Consider the following 23,489-nt stretch of genomic DNA (forward strand, 5'->3'; position numbering starts at 1 on the left):
CTCATGTGAAATTATCATATAATTACTCTAAATTCTACTTTATATCCAGTTGCAGTACTTCATTCCCCATTCTTTCAGAAATAAAGGTGTGATGAGATCAGGAAAAGCAGAACCCAGAAGGTAAAAAGTGCTTGCAGGATCAATGATCTCAGAAACTACTTTAGACAAAAGGCAAATTAACAAATCAAAATGGAAAAGAAGCAACAATTTCCAAGTGTGTGACCAAGTTTAATGATACATTTGTTCTCTGAAACATTTGACCATCAATAACATTTCATGGGTTATGGTACCCAGAATGTTACTTCATAGGTGTTTTATATGAATATTTACAAAGACTTTCAAAATTCAGTGGCACTAAACAAACAAGAAGAACTTAAAACTTTAAGCTACAATGCTTAAAAAATGTAAACAGTTTATTTTACATAGTTGTAAAATATAAGAACTTTCTAATGCAGCTTAATTTTATCTGGAAGGTGAATATATCCTGGTGCCCGTGAACACGGAATGAGAGAATTCTTTACACAAGTATTGTGCTCCAGTGTGCAAAAAATTATATATAAGAAAGGAATCTAAAGTCCACAACAATTAAAAGACAACAAAAAAATTTTCACGTCCTGAAGTTGAGAAATTTATAAAAACATTTACACATGGTTGCTGACCCATCAAAAACTTGCATAACTTAAAACTCTGAATATTAGCTACTACAAATTCAAGATCTTTCTCCAATGGAATTTTGTGCAAAGATCAGACTACATTATTCAGCATTTTTCCAGCCTTCCTTTCCCACCCCAGCTCCTGACATCTAGTGGCCAGAAGCACCACTAAAACCCTTTTGATACAGGTTCCAATTCGTGCATGTATCCCAAAGGCACACACATGTGCAGACACAATTTTGTGCAGAAACCTGTGCAGGTTCACAATGACATGGCAAAACAACTGTTTGCAGAAAGTTTAAAGTCTAATGTTTGGCAGGATTATTCTTACACATTCCTCTCTATCCTACAAGCCCAGGTGTTAATAGGCACACTGCTTTCCAAGGATCCAATATTTGAGTAGCCTTAAAATAAAGATTTAAAAATAAATCAGCCTGTAACATTATTATATTAGATACTTTGCTTTTGCCTGCATTATTTATGGAATTTCAATCCCACAGTACCATAGCTTTATGCTGTCAGTTGCAAACCAACTAAGATACATTTTTCTTTTTGTTAATGAAGACTTTAATTGCTCCAGTAAAGTCAGCTGATAAAAGCACTTCTGTGTGATCTGTCTTCAGAGCTCCTTAACAAGAATGAGAATAAATTGTTAGTTCATTTAAAAAAAAATTATATATATATAAAAATCACACTCTCATTAAAATATATGACATCACTGTGATACCCTTCTTCCTTTATCATATTTCTGACTTCTAGCCAATACTTCAAGAAAGATCTGCATTTCTTTTCATTAATGGTTGGTGCAGCTCTACCTCCTAACAGCTCCAATGTAAAAGGAACAATCCTAAAGTACTTAGGATGGCAACTGCACCCCTCATCTCACATCCTCCCTCAGCTTTTAAGAATGCAACAGCTGCCAAAATCTTCAAGGTAGAATGCTAAGTTGGACTGTATACCCATGCCACTGCAAGGACTTCTCAAGAAACCCCTGCCCAGATCAGAAGTATTCATAATATTTTCCTGCTCATGCCATGGCACCAAGCAGAGTTCACCTTGAACACCTACCAGAGGGGATGGTGTCTGATATCTCACAATCTTCTGCCTTACTTTCAGCTTCTTGCTTTTCAGAAGTTTCCAGTGACACCATCAGACCAGGATTTGGAGCAAAGATTGCAGAGGTGACGACTGCATTGTGCGCTTCAGAAAGACAATCCAATTTTGATTTTTTGGTTACCTTGTTTCAAGGATTTGTTAATTTTACAAGAACAGCAGGCAGAACTTCTAGTAAATATACAAGAATCTCAGTGCTAGTGGCCATCAGGTAAACTCAGAATTCAAGGAACAACTGTCATTGTTCTATAATCTTGGGATTTCAGAAGATGATCTAAGTGCCCAAAACTAACTGGCAAGAAGTCCAAAATATATTTGATATAAATATGGCCCACATTTTCCAAAAACAGTGTGCATGTGGAGCACATTAAAGAGCTGCTTTTTTTCCCACCCATTTTTGGTTTTAGACTGCTGTGAAAGACAAAGTTTGCATTTGTTTTCAAAGTCACTTTTCCATAAAGGATTATAGGTTGATAATTATTTTGATTTCTAAAATTAGCCAGCAAAACATTACATTAATTCAAAATCCCTCACTGAAGCTGGACAAACTCTAAGCCACTTTGTCTCTTGCCATCCCAAAGAGAGTCTCCTGTGAACAAGGATTCCTGACAGGCCACCAATTACCATGCATCCTGCCAAGAATTTGTTCACACTAAATGCATAGCAAATAAAATATTTCAATTTTCAAATCATATGAGCTTTGATAAAACAAAGATCAAAAGCTGGTATTTACCTTTAATGCCTTCCCAGAAGTCATTTCGATCTCTTCTTACAGATGTAAACTTGCTCAGGTCATGGTATGTACTCCAAATGTAGACATATTTATCTTCTGAACCACTTACAATGTAGGTAAAATCATGGCTAAAGATTCAAAGAAGGAAAAACATCACTTTTCTTAGCTGTTCAGGCATGCATTCCAGCAGCTCTGCATCTCTAAACTCTGACACTAACTGGGCTACAGCCCAGGAAGTAGAGATGATTTAATCTGGGAAATTTATCTGGAGCAGGGAGGCTGAGCAAGATGATCTCCCAAGGTCCTTTCCAACCTCAGCTGCAGCACAGTTCCTGCCCTCACAGCAACAGTAATGGACACACATCTCACTGTCCACAGGATGCAAATGCATTCACTCACCCACAGGAGCTCCCAGCTCATCAGAGTCTTCACCAGAGTCTTTTTTTACCTTTGCATTCCAAGCCAAGTGACATTTCAGAAGCTCAGTTTCATGCCAATGTAGATTATTTAAACAAAACCCTCCATACTTCAGCCACAGCATTTCCCAAATCCATCAACTCCATTGTTACAAAACTGTCTTACCTAAAGCTGGCTTTGATTTGGCTGCTGCTGTTGACATAACCTTTGTACTTCATAGATAAAGACAGATCTCTTAGGTCATACAATCTGATTCTGGAGTCATTTGATGTCACTAGTATCTAGAAAAGAAAGAAATAAATTTATGAGTGGAAACAATTAGCCATCTGGAAACATTTTTTTCACCTGCACATTAATCAGAGCATAACATCATTAAAAGAATATATAACCTATTTTACCACTACTTAGTATTGTATTAGCCTAAATCAGCAAACAGCAAGGCTCATTTCAGTAGTGTTAAAAGATTTGGCACAAACTTACTAAGGATTAGATAGAAATATCAGAATTCAGTACTGATCCAAAGCTGCACTCAAAGACAGTACCTTATTTTCTCCAGGCAAAGGTTCAATGCCAGTAATTTTTCTTCCAACTCTATTTCGACCTCTGGTAGAACGCACGTGTATTTGTGTGTGATACTTCAAGTGCTGAAAAGATATCAAAATGTGTCCAAAACTGAAACAATTGTGTAAAAACATTAGTTTGCTTCAAGCTCTAACAGGTTTGTTTCTTGGTATTTAAATAACCATGACTTCTAAATCTGTTTGTTATTTAACATAAAAAAATCCACAGCCTCAAAGTTTGTTTACCTCTGTGTCATAAAAGATGCATCTTCCATCATAGGTGCCTATCACTGCATATTTGCCATTCTGACAGAAGTTGGCAGCTGTAATCAATTTTGTCTGCCCATCTACTTCATTCCATAATGCCACTTTTTTGTCAGGAATGTTCCAGAGTCGGAGTTTTCCATCCAATGAACCACTGAGGAAGTACCTGTCATCCTGAGAACACACACAAGGTTTAATCTCCACTTGTGCTATCAGTAAGTTTCTGCCTTCCTTAAAACCTTCCCACCCCATTTCCAAACAGCTCCTCTACAGAATTTCCCAGTAAGAACCCTCAGATGAACTAATTATAATTTTAAGAAATTTGTGGCAAATGGAATTCAAATTCTTACAGGTTTTTGACAAGATTACACACATGCAGTTATACCTCAGGTTAGAAAATTGCTCAGGTTAGAAAATTGTTCACTGTTAGCACAGGTAGTTTCTACCCTCTCAACACTCACCCTGCCAGGAGCTGAAAGTTCCTTTCATGGTTTCCCATACATCTACTAGTTCTGTATGTTTAGGGAACACTGACAAACACTGCTCTCCCACTTGGATTTTATTAATACTAGGAAGCTTGATTACAGTATTTTTAAAAATTTATAAAAAGTTGAAATTAATCTCTGGAGGCCTCTGATCCACTTCCCCTGCTTGTAGCAAAGACAGTTCCAAAAGTTTGATCAGGCTGTAGTGGGTTATATTCTGTCAACTTTTAAAAATTCTCAAGGATTCTGTGGTCTCTGGACAATCTGTTCAATCTCATTATGATTTTTTCCCCACAAATATTTTATCAATATCCCTCACTAAAAATTCTAACTTTTCACAAAGTTACTCTGCACTATATCAGCTGTGATGGTACAGCCAACAGACAATTCACTTTCCAGTTCACATGTACACATGGTTGAACCCCATGGACAGTCCTAGTGAAGTTCAGTGAAGATGAACACAAAGTCCTGGAATATTATCCATGAAGCATATTTTTGAAGTTCACAAACCCTATTATTCAATCATTTAATTTTTTAAATTTAAATAAAAAAGGGAATAGAGTGTTGTAATTTTAAATCCTACCTGTCTAGAAGTAAGAGGGCAGTCACACTTACCCTTGGATGGAAAGCTATAGCAGTGACAAAGTCTATATGCTGGAAACAGCAAAGACATTCTCTTCTTGATATGTGCCATAATCTGACAGTTTTATCCATAGAAGAAGAAAGCAAGAAGTAATTCTGTGAAACAAGAGAATTCCTCAGTTATTAATAGACACAAAGTAACTGGAAATACAGAAGCAATTTGATTGGTAGAGCTTTACTAAGGCTATGCTGCCATGAAATTCAACATTTTATATTTTCAGATAAAAAGGTTTATCCAAATTACCATTACTGATCAGTGCTTTCCTTAAGAGCTGTACACTGACCCTTGGTAACAAAATTTTCTGGAAGAATCTCAGTGAAAATGAATATTTGGAATGTAATTAAAGTATTCAGAGAAGAAATGGCATGACAGACCTCAGAGATGACAGAGATGCTTCAACCAGACTGTGTTTCTAAAAGTACAACTGCGTTCCCATGTGGAGAATTATCTGAATAATGAATTATCTGATGTGAAACAAGGTAACTCTAATTTTAAAACAGATGTATGCATTCAGCAACTTTGGAACATGTACACTTTGCACAAAAAGTGAAGCACACTGAAGACAGGAAAAGCAGTAACACCATATAACAGAAACCACACACCTCAATGGAAAACCCTCCCACTCTTAATAATTTACTTTCATTATTGAATACACAACTGTAATTGTTACTGGCTTATTTGGGTTTTTTTTAAGACCACTCTTAATTACACAAGCACAACAAGGTTGCTCACTTTATTCCAGCTATTTCAGCTAGAATAAATGTTGCCTGTACAAAACTTCTCTTAACTTCAAGGATCATTTCCTATTGTTTAATTGTATGGTTCCAGTAGCAACTGACAACAGAAAATAAGGAAAACACAGAAGAACTGTGTAGCCTGTATTAAGGTGCCTTACCTTAGACCAGGAAAGATCAAGAAGATCTGCTGTGTGGCCTTTGTACTTGCAAAATGGTCGTTGACGAAACGGGGCATTTTTATCATCTGGGTCTTCATCAACTGCACTGCAAATCTATCAGAGAAATGTACAGAAATATTACCAAATAGTTGCTGGAAAATTTTACCATGAGGCACTTACTGCTTAAAAACTCTAAGGACAATAACAATTTGAACAAACAATATTGCACTAATACAAAACCAAAGTAAATGTCAAGTACAATGGGATGTGAAGCATCATCCTGGAAGTGCTAAATTAAGAAGTTCTAAATTTTCCATTTTTCAGCTCTTATTCAGTGGGATCAGTTTGACAGCAATTTAAGCAAACACCTGAAGATAAGCTTTTGGAACAAAGTATCTCAACCTTAAAAACTGTGTTCCACTTCAGAATATAAACTGTGAGTTCAGGTTTCCAAGTTGCTAGTGCATATCATGAATGACAACTTCCTAATAAGAGACCAGTCCAGAATTAACAGGTGTAAAATCATAATTTTTAAAAGCCCTAGAAGTTCCTATACAAAACCTCTCCAGGAAAAAAAACTAACCCAAACCCAACCACTCAAAACAGCATCTCTGGTGTGTGGGGCTTAGCAAGCCCACTCATTTACATGAGTTAAAGAACAATTGCTGGCCTCCCTGCTTCCCCCTCTGCCAAGACAACACACACTAAATAACACTGCTGCCAAGATGTTCACTTAAACCCTGACTTTATCATCTGTTTCTTATACTGCTGAAAGCCAAAAATAGAAAAAACCCAACTAAAATACATTCATTTTAATGGCAAAGTTTACTACAGTATCTAGAAACTACAAGTAAGAATGTCTGAATACTTTTTTTCAGTCATGTTCCATTTTTTTCTACAGAGATGTGAAAAATTTAAATCTGTCAGGTATCATTATGCTTCTGGGAATCCCATTGCTCACTTTGGCCTTCCTCAGAAAAAACATCAAGTCAGATGTTAACCACAAGTAATGGTCAGAGATAAAACCCTAAGACAGAAAATTCAATGATGTAGGGTTTTTCCCCTTAGCAATTCACTCAGCAATCTCCTCTGGCAGGAGGCCACAGCACAGCTATGCAGATCTTGTAATGCTTTAAATTCAGTGATGGGCTTCCTTGCTTGCCCCCCTTGTACATGGAATTAATATATTTGATTGAAGACATCTATTGATATGACAGTTTGACAAAAAGACACAAGCCAAGAACTCCTTCATGTGTATTTGGATAAAGCAACAATGAAGATCTGGCATTACAAACCAGACCATCTCTTCCCCTCCCAACACCTTGTGTACCTACCCCTGCATCAGTATCAGACTTGGAAGAATTCAGGCTCTCTTGAGAGGGAGAAGGGGAGACACGGCCTGGAACACAGACAGGAACACCATGGTCAGCACCAAGTTCCCAAATACCCAGAATTTCCCCTGTTCCAGAGCTCCAGCCACGCACAGATACCTTCTGTGTTGTACTTCATGCGCATGTTATTGAAATAGTCAAAGGCGTTCTTCAAAACCCATATCCTCACTACATTGTCCTGCCCTGCAGACGCCAGTAATCGACCACAGTGAGAAAATTTCATTGTCCAAACAGCACCCTGTCAAAATGAAGAGGTTATTAAGTCACAAAAAGTGCTTTTCTGCATACCAAAAAGACTTTCTACAATGTCAACTGACAAGATTTTAGACATACTCAAGATACCACAAGTAAAATAAACTGTAGATCAAAATGCTGATAAGTAATTGTTAAGACTGGTGGATTGTGTAATATATGTGCAAAAACAGTTTGAAAGAAAAAACCCACAGGGCAGATGATTGCAAGAGAGGAGTTACAGGACGTCAGCCCTACCACAGAATCCCACATAAGACTTGTACAGCTGTCTGAGGGGCTCAGAACCTCCTGCTTGTTTTGTAGAACTGACAAGTACTTGTAGCTGCACTTGAGGTTTGCATGCTTTTTTTAAAGTAGAAACTGTGATTGGTTACACCAAAATGGGTACTACATATATTTGTTATATTTATCATTGGCATGAGGGTTTTGCAAAGCCTCTGATGATAACTCTTTCTCCATTGCCAAGTCCAAAGAGTTACTTGTCAATAAAACATAACCACACAAGCAGTATCCCATTTCCTCCTGCTACTGAATAAAGAGCTACCAGGCATTTGACTCCACCATGCTCTGCCTATTTGGAGGCATTTCCTGGGTTTAAGAAGTCAAATATTGGCATGATAGAAACTAGCAGGGATTACCAGCAGGAATTGAAAGTTCAGTTGTGGATGACAACTTGGAATCTCTGGTCACTGACTGCTGTAGGTCATTACCCTCAGCCCAACACTTAGAGATGAAAGATTGCTTCCAATGTCAGACAGCAGCTGTCAGCAGAAGTTTGGGAAATCAGGAATACTAGAATGTATTCCAGACTCATAGGGAAGCATGCACACTTCAAACAGTGACAAATAAGTAGCTTTTCTGCCTGATTCTCCACAGGCATCTCTGCAATATCCTATCCTGGTTTCTCCCCACCTTATCACTCTGAACCACATACTCCATTAACCTCTCCTGACTTTTGCCTCCAAAACCTAGGAAGTATTTCTGTTCAATATTGTGTTCATCTGTCCAATAGACTCATTTATTTACTGCTGAGCAGGTCAAGCTTGCTGCTCTGTGCGCAGTTCTGATAGATGAAAATAGCCTATTTCAGCCTAAAGTTGTAACTGCAGGAACTGAAAAAACCAAATACCACTTGATACCATAACTCTTCAAAGGAGAGCTCTGGAGAATCCCTGGAATTCTTAGGAATCTATATGCTTTTTACCCCCTGAAGATCTGGGCAAGCCAGCCAAATTTATGAAGTTTTTCCACAGAGAATAAACCTAACAGTCATTTTGGGAGGTCAGCAAGTAGATGGAAATGAGAAGTTGAATCTCAGGCTGAACAGATTGAGCAAAACCACAGATGGAAAAACCACCTACCATATGCTCTCCACTGAGATCCTGAACAACTTTAATTTGTTCAAAATCATAAGGTCCCTTGAAGCCATGTGCTGCTTTGAACTTAACTGGTCTTGTATAGGGCATCCCTTCATCATCACTGGAAGAGGGATCATCTTGATCTGTGTGAAAGACTTAGAGGAACACAAATTCAGCACTAGATATTGCAGCACCCATTTCATATGTTAGTAAGCTTTTTGGTAGTGGATTAGTCTTGAATTAGACAATTTCTATAGGCAATTTAAAGATCTTTAAGTAAAATAAGAAAATATTGCATTAAGGTCTAAAAATACATCTGCATTAATTTTAGGCTACAGCAAATCCAAACACTGAACACTGAAAATCAGAAGTGCTATAAATTTTATAAATTTTTGTTCTGCCCCTTTCTTGGCACCTGCCTTGCATTCAGGAGATCCTGCACTAAGTGATTTCTGTCAGTTTGATGTGTGCTGAAAATGAGTCTGTTGGTTTTTTCTCTCTGAGTACACTGCAATGGCCTGGTGATTTGCCCATGAAGTACAAGAATTGCAAAAGAGCTGTGGGCAACAGCCACTGGCAACACAAGACACAGAAGTGCAGCATTTCCATGGCACTTATCTCAGGCTGTGGTTACATCAGCTGCTGCAGCACTAAAAGTCTGTCTGAAAGATACACGGATGAAACAAAAAGGGGAGAATTCAGCTGTAGTTGGGAAATCTAACAGGAGCTCATGCTATATGAGAATTCCAGTTGTAGTACTGGTTGCCAGAAAACAATCTGATTTACTAAAGTAATGAAGATAATCCCCACTTCTACCTTTGCTGGAGTAACTTTCCAAAAATGTGCACGTTTTGATATCAAAACCTCTTTCTAAGAGCACAACAAAAAATCAGAGCATTAAGCTGGTTTAGTTGAAGAATTTATCCTTGTAACCTGGTTGCCTCAAAATGTCTACTAAGCTACAAGGTTCAACTCTAAAAAAATCATATCACCAACTGCAGAACAGTGATAGAATGCAGCAGGGTATGTTCCTCTAGCAGCTTTGATTCCTAAAAGCACAAGGATAAACCAACTACCCTATTAAAAAAAAAAAGGATTGTCATTTACCTTCATCTCGAACACTCTTAACCTTATTAACAGCACGTTCACCATATTCTTCAGCAAGGTGCTTTGCTTTCTTCACAGATTTGCCAAGGAACTTTTTCAGTTGAGTCCTTAAAAACAAGGGTACATTTTCAACACCTAATAAAGGAAAATTTTCTTTTTTTTTTGCTACTATAATCAGTAATTTTGATTTGTAACGCAACCTTATCTTTTTTCATTACTGCTTCTTAAAATAAGCAGTAAATTTGACAGCAGTCATGCAACCTTCAGTTCAACAACAGAGCTACAGGCTTATGTAAAATCAGGTATCACTAGTAAAGTGATTACTCAAAAGGCAACTTGCTCAGTAATCAGAAGGGAAGCTTCCTCTTACAAAAATAAAATCTGTTTTTTCTTTCTAGGGAAAGGAAAAAACATAAAACAGCATCTTACGTTTTCTGTTTTAACCTCCCTCCATCAGTGTCAGTTTGCTGTGTCTGCATTTTGTCTTCATCATCAGACTGTGCTGCATCATTACTAGGAAATACAGAAGTGACTGTTTAATGGGATATCATAATGAATCTAAATTGAGTGAAACATTAGTAAAGTAGGCCATGCATTTTAGGATCCATCTTTATTCCTCTATGTAACACATTGAAAAAGCATGGACATTATTTTAATCACTTAATAAACAGGTCTTTCAATTCTTAGGTATCTTGATACTAAATCTGCATACAGTTGCAGTTGCCAGATATATTATTCCCTGCCACAAATTTCCAACTTAAGCTTATAGTGATACTTTGAAAGATAAGAGCAGACAAAATACATTAAATTACTGGGAACTGGTAACATGCCACTTTGTTCTCATATCTTGCTTTCCACAGATCAAATAAATTAATAGTTGTTAATCTTGAAATAGAAGTTTTTTCACAAAAGAGTTCTAGAAAAGTGAGCTTCTCAATAATACACCAATGCAAAAAACCTAGAAGTTGTCTGATGTATAAATTCATATGGGCCTTTGAAAAGAACATCCACACTGACATGGTATTCTAATCATTAAGCACGTGTCTCTTTCTATCAAAGATTGCAAAAAGAATCCATTTTACAAATTAGAAGGATCTAAAACTCTAAAACAACAGGCAAACCTCAAAGCATCACCTGCACTAAAGACAACAGATCTTCAGAGAAACAGTCTCCTATGAAACACTGAAAAAACTACAGGAGGTGGTGGCACGAACAACATCCAGTACATGAACACAAAACGTGTTTAATTCAGCACAGAAATGACATTTAGTACATCAAGGGCTAACTGGAGATCAGTGGATTTTCAGATGTACTTGCTCGTCAAGTTCCAGCAAGATCAGCAAGTTTTAGTTAACTTGAGAGAAATCAATAATGAGCCTGGTTCACTGAGAACTGGGAATCAGCTCAGATTAGTCAGACAGATGGATTGGGGCTCTTTTTACCTGCGTAAGAGCGGCTTCCGTTCATGCAAAAACCCTGAGAGCAACAGCATCTTGTGAGCTGAAAGCTCTCATGATTCATACCTGACATATTCTTTAGTTCTCCTCATGATATGCAAAGTCAGGGGATTAATGCCTGTTGGCAACTTTTCTTCTGCCAAACTCAGAGGTATTTCTTCACCTGTATCAAGGTTTTTTATCATTACACTTGCTAGAATTTCCTATCAAAAAAATAAGATGTGAAATGAAGAGAACTTGATTAGACTTGAAAACCTAGACTAAAACAGAAATCATCAAAACTTACAAATTATTTATCTTAATGGGAAACTCTGTAGCTCACTATATATTTATTTTACAAAGATTAAGCTTAAATTAGCATGTTAGTGCAAACATTATCAACCACTAGACAAAGATGAACAGCTACATATCACAAGCTTCAATTTCATAAATCAAAAATGCAGCTATAGAGACATCAACCACTGCCTGACACTTTTCATGCTAATATCAAACATATGATGCAATTAAAAGACATTGCAGTCTTCCCCTTTCCTACTCCAGCTGCTGTATCTTAGATTTAGCCAAAGGCAAAATTAACATACAGGGAGAAAAGGAATTGAGAACTGACTAGCACTACAAAGGAAAAGGTTTATTTAGGCTATCTCATGAATGCTTACAAAGGTTCAGCAACAGTTGAAAAAAGCTATACAGTGATAGACACAAATGAAAACTTAGAAAAGCCAAATATCATCAGGATTAGCAGAATTATTAACCGAAGAAACTATTTTTTAGTATGAGGAAGATCATTTTCCTATTGCTGGTTCCTTCCCCTTTTAGACACCTGACAAAATGCCAGGTTTGCTGCTGCTCCCTCCCATGAAAATCCTATGAGGTGTTTGCATAGCTACCAACATGAACTTGATGGCATTTCAGGTCTGCTACAGCTCACACCTTCAAAGGCTAAAGGCACACATGACTCAGGGGACACAAAGTTCTTAGGTGGACAAAGCCAGCTGTGCCATCCTCCCTATTTGCATTCCTGGTGACAGCATGGAGTGGTTCAGAGAACAAGGAGTGACCTGACTACAACAACTCATTTACCAGATAGGGAAAGCAAGCACAAAGGTGTTCCATGTACAGACACAGCCATAGATACCTCGTCTGTGAGCTCTCTGCCAGAGTTAGACCTGGGTCTTTGTGGTCCAAGTACTTCATTTGTTGTTTGGCCATCAGCTGCTTTCCCATTTTCCTGAAATGGTGCAGACACAGATTACATTATCTCTACTGTATCACTGAAGCAATAGAAAATGTTCCAGTCATCAAACTCACAACCATTTCCCAGTACCTGGGCAGTGACAATTTTATCTCCACTAGTTGCACTGGCCAAATCCAAGGAAGGCTGAGAATCTTTGGGCACACCTTCTGTCACTGAACTTGAAGTTAAAAGACCACCAGCTGTGAAGCTGTCTCGAGAAACTGAAAAGAGATTTATTAGAAAGAAGAGCATAACACTTGCCATAGGGATCAAACCCTAACATCACTTACAGGCCTGAACACCCTTTCTGACCAGTTTAATATTTTTTAATGATCAACTGCCACCATATATAACTTACAATTAAGTATTTCATATACAGTTGGAGGTTCAGGCATGACTTCACACCTAGGCCTCTTAAGCTTTATTAACTTCTGTTTAATAGTCATTTCCTAGTAACCCAGGACTACTCATTTTCATAAGACCTCAGTCCACACCTTGACTTGCATTTCTATGCAAATACAGACCACACACACGTTTTATTTGAAGTAACTGTTTTTTAGCTTATGTATTGATGAGTAAACTTCTCCTTGCTATAGCTACAGCTATTTTAGTAGGAAGTCTTACCTTACAAGAAAGCAGAAGGGTATTACTTCATTGTAATAAGCTAAGATTGTTGCTTGATTTTTTACCTATCAACTAAACTAAAAATCAGAGGACTGAATGATCCTTCACTCAAAAAACACAAAAAAAATGATATCCTGTAGATAAATAAACCCATCTAAACTAGAATACTTGCCTTCTAGAACAGGTTTTTGCACTTCAAAATCCAGTTCACTCTTCTTCTTCCGGGGAGGTGGGGCCGGCCGTGCAGGGGGGGGTGGCCTTGGGGGAGGGACATTGCTGGGAGGGGGGGGCCGGGCTGGGACAGGTTTCTTTGTGCTGGCAACTATGTCAGGCTCTACAGTCAGCTGCCGTGGGGGCTTGGCTGGGGGCATTTCTTCTGTTGTAGAAGGGTCTTTGGTAGGTAAATCTGAAGCCACTTTTTCTAAAGTATTTGTCTCTTTCTTGTCTGTTATGTCCTCTTTTTTTGATGTTTCTCCTTGTGCTTCAGTTTCATCCATTTTATGGTCAGTTGCATTTTTTACTTTTGTTGGTTTGTGAGATTCCTGTTGGTCAGAACTAAACAAAACCTTCCCAGACTCCAATTCAGTGTCCTTACACACACTCTGATCCTCTGGTTCTCTAGTGTCTTCTGGTAATGGTATTTTAGCAGCCAGTACTTCTGGGACATCACTAATGATACCTGCTCCAGAAATCCAAGCATTTGCATCTGGAGTTGGAACAGTCAATTCATTTCCTCTAGAAGCTAAAGCATCATCTTCTAGTTGTTGGGCCTTCTGGCTTTCTTCTATAATACTGTCAATAATCTAGAGAAACAAAACCAAACAATTCTACCCGTCAACAGCAGGCACTTCCTGGGTACACAAATCAGTCAGCAAAATACCCACAAGACTTGTTTTATATACAAAATGCAGTTTGTTAAAAAAGGAGACCAGAACCTTGGTGCAGAAATGGGCATTTTCAAAAGATAAAACAAAGTAACTCATTTCCAGTCTTCTTCAATATACTTGGAGAGAAAACAAAACTACTTTTTGTTAGGAAACAAAAACTGCTCACTCTTCAGAGTTCTCATGTACTGCTACATAAGATCCTGTAAATTACACAAATAATTCAAAACTGGTGAATCCTAAATATGTTTTCAGAACACTTAGTTTGATTTTTACCCTTTAGATGAACATTCTTAGTAACATTAACAACTAATTTTAACCTATGGTAGTTTCAGGATGAATATTGATCATTAAATGGTTTAATATTTTTTCTGTGATGCTGGAAGCTCAAAGCAATATTTAACAAACCTCTTTTGAATCATCTTGTTTCATTTCTCGTACAAATGTTTCATTTCCAGCTTTGTGTAGTTTATTGTCCATATCCTACAAAAGAAAACATCATAAGACGATGGTACTAACTTCTTCAGTAAGATGATCTAACAAAAATACAGCTCCAACAAATTCAATAGCATAAAGGACAAGAAATCTGACAGATTTTCACACATTACTGCTGTCAGATGTTTAAACAGTAATGCTCAGTACACATGAGAAGTATTTCAGAGTCATGCACACTGCAACAAAATAGGCAGTTATATATGAGAGGCTGCAACTTCAACTAAAATCAAATTGAAGGCAGCATGAAGTTCAGAGAAATAAACACATGTGATAATCTGCAGCAAGGAAATTCCATATTAAAGTATTTTCTCTTTTCCTTATCAGCTTTTAGGAAAGGATGCAAGAACTGTATAACAGCCACATATAGTAGAAACTATTAGAAACTATTCAGAAATTTCCAAATTAAGGCAGGCAGCTCTATCAAGTGGTCACAAATATGCTTCTGAGGTTCTAACATGGAATCTTACACTCTACAATTATTCCTAGTGCTCATTGCATATTTTAACCATCAGTCATCTTCATGCAGATCCTTCCAAAATCCAAATAAGCTGAAAATATTTCATTTGTGAGTAAACATTTTAATCAATTCCTGCAAAATTTTAGGTTCAGAACCACAAGTAGTTTTTACCATAGGATACTGCTCTAACCTCAGGTGATACAAACCAGTAAGAACTTCATCATACCCCTTCTCTTCCACATTAATTATTAGAATGCTAAAGAGTTTGCATTAGGGAAAAAAACCCTTTAAAGACCATTCAGTCTGATGAAAGGCCACAACATCACATCATCCATAAGCACATACATCAGCAATATCTAAAATGGAACCTGATGGAATCCCTGACATTGGAAGGGATCTGCAGAAATCCAGTAGCCCTCAGAGCCAACTAGAACAGGGTATTTTCAATCATTTGTCCCTGCTTTTTTATTCAGTGACTGTCTAGTACAGATATTAAAAAAATTTCTCCTTAGACTTTTCTAGATTCTCAGACAACCAAACAGAACCCCTAGAGCATCCTAACCTATTATGTTTAAAACTCCTCCCTGCCCCAAACTCTTGCAGACATCCATCTTGGAGAGTTCTGACCTAAAGAAATGGCATATTGTGCAAAGACAGCTGCAATTCCAAAAAAATTCTTCTTCCCTCTCCACTCCCTCCTGCCACAAAGCATTTCTAATCTAAATGCAAGCTCTACTTTGCTTTATTAATAAAGTTTATCTTCAAATGTATGATGACATAAGTACTTAAATGTAATCAGTGCCTACAGAAGGCTATTATATTAATTTCCAATTCTGTTGACATTAAACTCACACACCTATTAGACTTCGGACTTAGGAAATATTTCTTACCCATTCCAAGACAAATGATACCATTAGTCACACATTCACTGAACTGATATGATACCAAGCACAGAAGCTACTACTTTTTCCACCTTCAGAAATTTAGCTTTGAACAAGTACTTCAGGAAGATACTTCAAAAAATTCAATAATCAAATAGCAACATAGGGAACTTCAGAGCTAATAATTCATGAAGACATTAAAGTTAGTTTTGAAGTTCATTGATTGCACACAGTTTAGTGAGAATGATAAAACAACATTGCTTGAAAGGCTTACACATGTAATACTTAATTATTAAAGGGACATTAAACAGAGCACAAAACTGGGGGTAAGGCCCTGTTCCCTAAAGAGGTATAGCAAGATTTGGTATCACTGGTAAAACACCATTGATTCAGAGCAGAGTACTGCTGACAGCTCAGAAACACTGGCTTCACTAGGATTTCCCAACTCTTTGCAGACAAACCTACAAGAAGTGTTGTACAACAGCACCTTTGGCCCTTGTGAGAGCAGGAAATGAGTGTTATTTGCACAAGGTTCCAGCTCCTCACCTATTCACTGTGTGCTGGATTCAGCCTTGCTGTCACTATGCACAGAATACCAATTACCTGCGTGGGAAGTGGCAACGCTGTCTCATTAAGCTAAATATAGTGGTTTATCTTCACATAACCTAGAGGGGAGCCTTCTGAAGTACAAATATTAAGATTTTCCTTATTTTGGAGACAGAAGAGAGCACAATCAACTATTTCATATAAATCAGGACCAAAAGCCAGGTGGCTGCAGAGCCTTGCTTACTACTCACTAATCAGTTAAAAGAGCACAGTTTAGTGATCACATACAGCTTAATTAAATTGCACATACACATTTCAGAATAAAATGAGCTTTGAGACACTGTAACATACCCTAAATAAACGGAAAGCTGGAATTTCAAGACTAGCACAATTGCTACATACAACAAGGAAAGTCTGTAATTTCCTCTGTGTGCAGATGTCAGGGATACTGTAGCACATTAGGTGGAAATACTCAACCCTGTGTTCATCAACAAGCGCTTGACTGATTTTAAGAAGAAACTCACCTTTACTACATGGGTTCCAACTTTTGTTGGTGACCTGTTAGAAAGAGAAGACAGACTTAGGTAGAGTTCACAGACAGGAAGCTTTGTTTTAAACAGTCTATAACACAGCCTTCCTTTGCAGGAACTGTATACTTGATAATTTGGATGAACAACAAAGTGAATGTTTTTCACATCACTTCTATAGAAGTTCCCTACTCTATACCACACACAAATCCACAGCTTCTACAGATTCTGAGAGTTTGTCAGCAGAATCTTCTAGGAATCACCTATCACCCTTTTCTAATAAAAAGTTGTTATTCCAAGTACAAAACTAAAACCGTCTTCCACTACAGAGAATTCAAAATTAGCACGTGTATGCCAAGCACTGGGTGGACATTGAAGAAACAAAAACTCTCAGAGAGCAGAAGCACAAACACTCCAGTACTGTGCAAATCTAGAGCCTGAATCCTGATCCACAGAGTAGGCACTATCACAGCCACTCTGCCCTTCAGACTCCGTAGCAAACCTAAGATCTTGTTTCTAATCAGGACATTTGGCATAAATTGAGACAAAATACATTGTAACAGGAAGGAACCGGTGTGCACTACTTTCCAAAACACTCACAGTGAAACAGTGATACAGCCGTAGCAACCACTCACACACCACCTCTCATTACACTAATTACATGAAAGAACAAGATATCTTAGGGGAATGGTATCAAATAATTACTTCTTGTCAAGTCAATTCAATTAGTGGATGGTCAGCTCTTATTACATCCACAAGATTTTCAGAATTCTGGAAGATATTTAAATATTGAGTCACACTGCTTACTCTGACTACAGAATCTTGCTGATACATAAAGGAAAGGTTGGACCAGATGATTTTTCCAGGCTGCTTCCACCCTGAATTGTTCTATGATTTTATCAGTTTGTCAGTCACAAGCAGAGACAAAGTTGCAGATTAATTCCTTAAAAGCTTACTACCAAAAGAACTGCCTGGATTGCACACAGATCCCAGCTGACCACCAAGATCAGGGACACTCTGAACCCCAACTACCACCTGGCACCAAGCAATACAGACAAATATTGAGATCTCAGCCTCATTCGCCCCTCCTGCCTCCAAAATAATTTTAAAGAGCAATACTTCCTGAAAAAAACCACAACTATTTCCAATTGTTTTTTAAGAATTTCAGCTCTTCTCTTTACCATCTGGAAGCATTTAATCACAAAAAAAGCAAAGATCCCATTTCTACAGCAGAGCTAAGTAAACAAGAAAGTACAGTGGATTGTTACATAAACACTCTATCATTGCAACTAATTTAACATACTACACTAAGGTGCTTCTGTCCAAATATCAGACATTGATATTGACATTGTTTTGAGGTATAATCCTCCTAGAAAGATCTAACCCCAATGTGCAAAAAAAAAGGAGAAAAATTGATATTTTGGCCAGAAAAACAAGAACATATTTTGTATCACAAAATACATTGCTGGGAAAGGCCTCAGCCTGTGAAGGATTTCTGGTTACTGAAACATTTTCGGTTCCACTATCAACTCTGGGATTTTCTTAGGAGTGGCAGAAATGTGTCACAGTTCATTAAGTCCATGAGATGACTTTAACAATGAAATATATTTATAATTACACCATTAATGCCTAGGCTTCAGCCAGGCTCATATTTTACAAGACACTGCTTAACAACCTAAATAAGACAAATCCCTCAACTGCAAATAGATATTTCAAATGCAAATAGATATTTCAGTTTTCTACTGTGACACTTCCCTCTAATTAGCCCCTCACTTCTGATACAGGCAACTCATTCCTACACTGGTTACACAAAATAGGAGGTTCAAAAGACACTGCTACTATTTCAGACTTCTCCAGCTAGTTTTGCAGAAAATCTGCACTCAAACAAAACCAGATGTTACTTTCCACGCTCAGGCTGCTCAGCTGCCTTGGGAAAAAGGTGCTTGAGTGATAAAGGTTACAGAACTAGCAGGTGTAGAACATAACATGGTGCTGTTAGCTTGACATAACCCCCACACACACAATTTAGGAGAAGCTTTACCATGGAATTTACATGCTTTTAAAATACTGGAAAGCTTCCACAACTGTTTGGCAAAACCCCCAGTTTCAGATCAGTTTGTAACACAGGCAGGTAAGTTCAGTGCCTTGCCTGAGAGGATTTGAGCTGTGTGTCTGTCAGCAGCAGGGCTCCCAGAGTCGTGAGCAGTTACTGCTTATGTGCCACTACATTCACACAGAGTCAGCCAGCTCAGTCACTGAAAGCTCCTGCAGTTCAACTCTGGAATGGTCTTGTCTTCCCAGCCACCTGAGCTCACAGCCTTCTGCATGCCCCTTTACTTTAAGGTCATTTATTTTCTGGATGCAGTGTACAAATCTTTGCATTTTTAAAGAACATATATACAATGGAAAAAGTGTCTGAAAATATTTACATAAGATCAACCCAAAGATCAAATATTGATTTGGCTTTGAAAGGTCAGGCAGCACATGAAAACTGACATATGCCACAGAAAACATAAGGCAAAAACTAATCTGGTGTGAACATTTACCAAAAAGTGGGATTTATAAACTGATAGCAATACATCTTCTAGACTGCATTTCACATAACTTCTAAATTATCTTACATTACACCACTTTTACACCAGTTTAACAAAGGAAGGCTTCAAGGTTATCTACAAAGATTAAACACAATTCAAAGAAATACCCCATTTCACCTGCACAAATAGATGTCTGATTAGTCTGAAAGTCAAACAAACTCACAAAGAAACTTTTTTTAAAATTGTTTATCCCACTACCAAATTCATCCTGACAGTGACCAGACCACATTAAGCTCCCATTCCTACTATCAAGGAGTTCCAGCCTAGCACCTGTTTGAAGAGGGCTTAACATTTTCAACATGTTGTTGTTCAGTTTTGTGACAGAAAACAAAACACTCAGCCCTTCAAACAAAAAACAATGTGAGTACTGGCCTTGAGCAGATCCCAAAGCAACAGCGCCTGCCTTCCTGGAGGATGTACATTGTTACACAACAGGTGTGCCAGCAAGCAGATGGGAAGGTGTTTGCAGTGCCCAGAGCAGCTGTGCCCTGCTCAGAACAGACAGGCTCAGCAGCCAGCCCAGGAACTGCCTTCACCCCTGCCCTGCACACCGTGTTCCCTCAGCCTGTGGCTGCCCTGGAAGCTGTAATTACTCCTGCTGCAGCTCTCCATGGCAGTCACACCTCCCAGCCTACAGGGATTCACTGCTGCAATGCATGTCTGGGCTGCCCTGGGGGAGCTCAGCAAGCTCTGAGTGCAGAAATGCATCTGCAGCACTGAACACAACCAACACTTCCCACTCCATCTGTTTGCTGCCACGATCAGCTTTGCACATTGCCTGTAACACTCACACACACAAAAATTGCACTAAAAATCTCCCACATGTCAATGGGGCACAACTTTACCTTACCTGTCTTCCTACACAGAGGAACATTACATTCTTCAGGAAAAGCATCAAGGCAACTTCTAAAGTACAGGACTATTGAAGTTACAAGTTAAGAATTTCAACAAAACAGAGGACATTTCTCATTACCTACACCATCTCTTCCATTTGGTTCCTCATAACAATTTTTAGGATACAAGCATACTAGGAACAAACTTGCCCCCTCACTGTTAGGCATATGAAGTCCAAATGATTAGGTTTAACAGTTCTTGATTTCAGAGTGGGTGGATCACTTTTCCTATAAATAAAATATAGAGGGTCTGTCACGTGCCTGCATCTAACCAAGTGTGCCTTACTTCATATTTTCCTTCTCTCAAAACTGATATCCTCCTGCACGGGACTGTTCAGGCCTCTACATTTCAGCATCTTTTCCTAAATTCTTCCATGGTTATAGTGCTTCTAAAGTGACTGACAGAGGGGCATCTTCTGTCACACTACCTCTCCCTTTTTACTCTGGACTTAGTTATCCAACAAATGGACACCCTCCACATGTCAAAAGTAGAATTACAAATAAAAGGCAAGATCTAGAGCAGAAGGGAAGCACACAGGCCTTGCTAGAGGGCATACAGTAATCTCAGAACATCTCCAAACACACCTCACCTTAGACAAGTCATCACCCCAGATGTGCTACCCCAGGAACACTACCTCAGACCATTCTAATCTGAAAGAAACACTTTGGTTTCTGTAATTTCTGCTAACTAGTTCTTAAAAAGCACCAGCTACAGATGTAGTCAGGGATGAGAATATGGTGCTTTCCTTGAGTGGGACTCAAGCATCAGTAATTTAATGACTTAACAGTGGGAATTGGGAGCCTACATCCAACTCGAAAACTCCACTCTTATAGACCAGACAATTAATAAAGCAAGTAAACAGCAAAGAAGTCAGCAAGCTGACGTGAACACTTGGCACCACTTTCAGAGTTTCTCTATCAGCAGCTATTAAACTTCCCCACATAGAACAAAGGCTAGGGAGGGAGGAAGCTACAAACCTCACATTTTTAATGAGGGCAAATGTATCTACACTGCTTTGCTGCAAACGAGTGCTGCCAAAAAGGACTCCCAGCTGATTTTACTGATCATCAGAACATTGAATGCAGGAGGAAATATCTGAAACTGCAGAGGGCAACATGTACTTGTTTTCAGTTGCCTTCCCTGCAACAAGAAGGTTTTGAATTTTTTTTTTGTGTGGTCCCAACTCAACATCATTACACATGCAAAATAATATACCAGCCTGCTTCCTAGAAGTGCCCAATGCATGTGTGAAATTAGCTCTTATGAAATCTCAAAGCTTATTTTGAGAAAATACCGTCCATATTGTTAGATTCAACAACAGACTGAACTAGAGACCAGCAGCTGTACTGCAAACTAAGCTCACAGACATCACCTCCTTACTGGACTCAGGCTCACAGAATTCTATTGTCTTGCATCAATGATGCATTGACACAGGTTATGGAAGAGCACTAGAGAAATTAAAAGCATCTTTCACTTTTATTTCTAGTGAGTGACTTCATTAAGCTAGACTTATCAAGTTCTGCTTAGATACAGGTGGTGGAAACCTGCAAAGCCAGGACACATGGCATGATCTGTATCAGACAAAAGGTGGATGTGCAGTTGGGCAGATTTACCAGCTCACTTCTACCAAACAGTCTGCTTCCCCTTTCCTGTCTGTGGTCTCTAGTCACACTAATCCCTCACCTTCACCCTCTCTGTCCCAACCTTGACAGGCTTCAGCTGCTTTAACTTATTGAACAGTTTTTGCTGTTTCTAGTTTTCTGCTGTTTACTTTGAGTTAATGGAACTCAGAGAAGAGTTTCATCAGTATTCCTAGCAGGAGGTAAGCAGTTGGAGAAAAACCTCATTTCAGTACAAGCACTGTGAATCTGGCTTATCACATCTTGCAGAACTGTATGCTAAGATGTGCTTTTCACCAGGGTACAGCTAAGTAGCTGAGCTCAGAAAAACTTTAATACAGGATCTGAAGGTGAGGAGAAAAGATCTAGTCTTTCCTTTCTTGTAGGCATCCAGTGACCACTGAGTCGCAGCTTAAAACAAGCTCCTTGGTCCAGTATTAAAGCTTCAAATGGATCCCACAATCCATATCTATTACTCTATAAACAGGCCATGTGAAACCTCATCCTACCACGTAAAATATTGAAGAGGTTTGGTCCAGGCTACACGAAAACCAGAACTGATACAAGGCATAACCTGTCCAGCACACAACCAGAAAGAGATTTACAACAAGAGGGGCAGATTTGGCTGACACCAACAACAGTGTCAGGGTTCGTTCTGAGGCAGCAGCACTGGGACAAACCCCACAAAACGCTGGTAAACCTTCACTACTGGAACCAACTGGCTTAGGGCAGGGAACATCAAAGCGACACCGAATCACAGATTTGTCAGGGTTGGAAGGGACCTCTGGAAATAATCTAGCCCAGTCTCCATTAAAAACAGTAGAAGTATTAAAGGCACCACTCAAAACAGAGCACGGAGCACACCAGAAGTTGTTCTTCTCGCAGCAACAGCTGCCTGTTGCTGACGAAGCTCGCTGGCTTCTCCTTCCTCAGAAAATCTGTTACTTTTATCGCATTTCAGGGATTATTCTGTCGATGCCGATGCCATCTCCGCCCGTCTCCTCCCAGCTCTACACCCGCTCCCGCCTCAGGAAGGCAGGTATGAGCTCATCCTCCCTCTCACGGCCGCCGCCGTCCGCAGCAGCGCCGGGCGAGCCCCGCTCGGTGCCCGCACCCTCCGCGCTCCGAGCGGACCCCGAGCTCCAGCGGGGGCCGCGGCCCCGCTCTGACCCCGCTTCCCCCCCGCACCCCGGGAGCTGCCCAGAGACGGCGGGGCCGCGCTGAGAGGAGGGAGGGCAGGGCGAACTCACGGCGCGGGGGAGCCCGCGGGGTGCACGTCCTCGGGCGCATCGTAGAACTCCTCGGTGTCGCTGTCGGACGCCATGGCCGGGCCGGGCCGCCACCTCCGGGCACCGCGGGCCGGGCGGCGCCGTGCGGGTATCGCGAGAGCGGCCCGGCCCCGCCCC

The 23,489-nt window shown here is 39.3% G+C and overlaps 1 protein-coding gene across 1 annotated transcript; it reads right to left on the reverse strand.

Moving 5' to 3' along the window:
* Positions 1 to 207: 207 nt before the first annotated feature.
* On the reverse strand, positions 208 to 23,489 carry WDR44 (WD repeat domain 44). Its single transcript, XM_054641341.2, has 20 exons — positions 23,334 to 23,489; positions 16,974 to 17,007; positions 14,479 to 14,553; positions 13,359 to 13,989; positions 12,653 to 12,783; positions 12,464 to 12,556; positions 11,395 to 11,531; positions 10,301 to 10,384; positions 9,872 to 9,978; positions 8,768 to 8,919; positions 7,254 to 7,392; positions 7,098 to 7,162; positions 5,764 to 5,877; positions 4,841 to 4,963; positions 3,723 to 3,914; positions 3,459 to 3,560; positions 3,082 to 3,197; positions 2,500 to 2,627; positions 1,722 to 1,853; positions 208 to 1,281 (listed from the first exon to the last, which is right to left on the reverse strand). The coding sequence occupies exons 1-20, from the start codon at positions 23,405 to 23,407 to the stop codon at positions 1,187 to 1,189; spliced, it is 2,724 nt and encodes a 907-aa protein (XP_054497316.2). The 5' UTR covers positions 23,408 to 23,489; the 3' UTR covers positions 208 to 1,186.

The sequence above is a fragment of the Agelaius phoeniceus genome, chromosome 14 (assembly GCF_051311805.1).
Source record: "Agelaius phoeniceus isolate bAgePho1 chromosome 14, bAgePho1.hap1, whole genome shotgun sequence".
NCBI lineage: Eukaryota > Metazoa > Chordata > Aves > Passeriformes > Icteridae > Agelaius > Agelaius phoeniceus.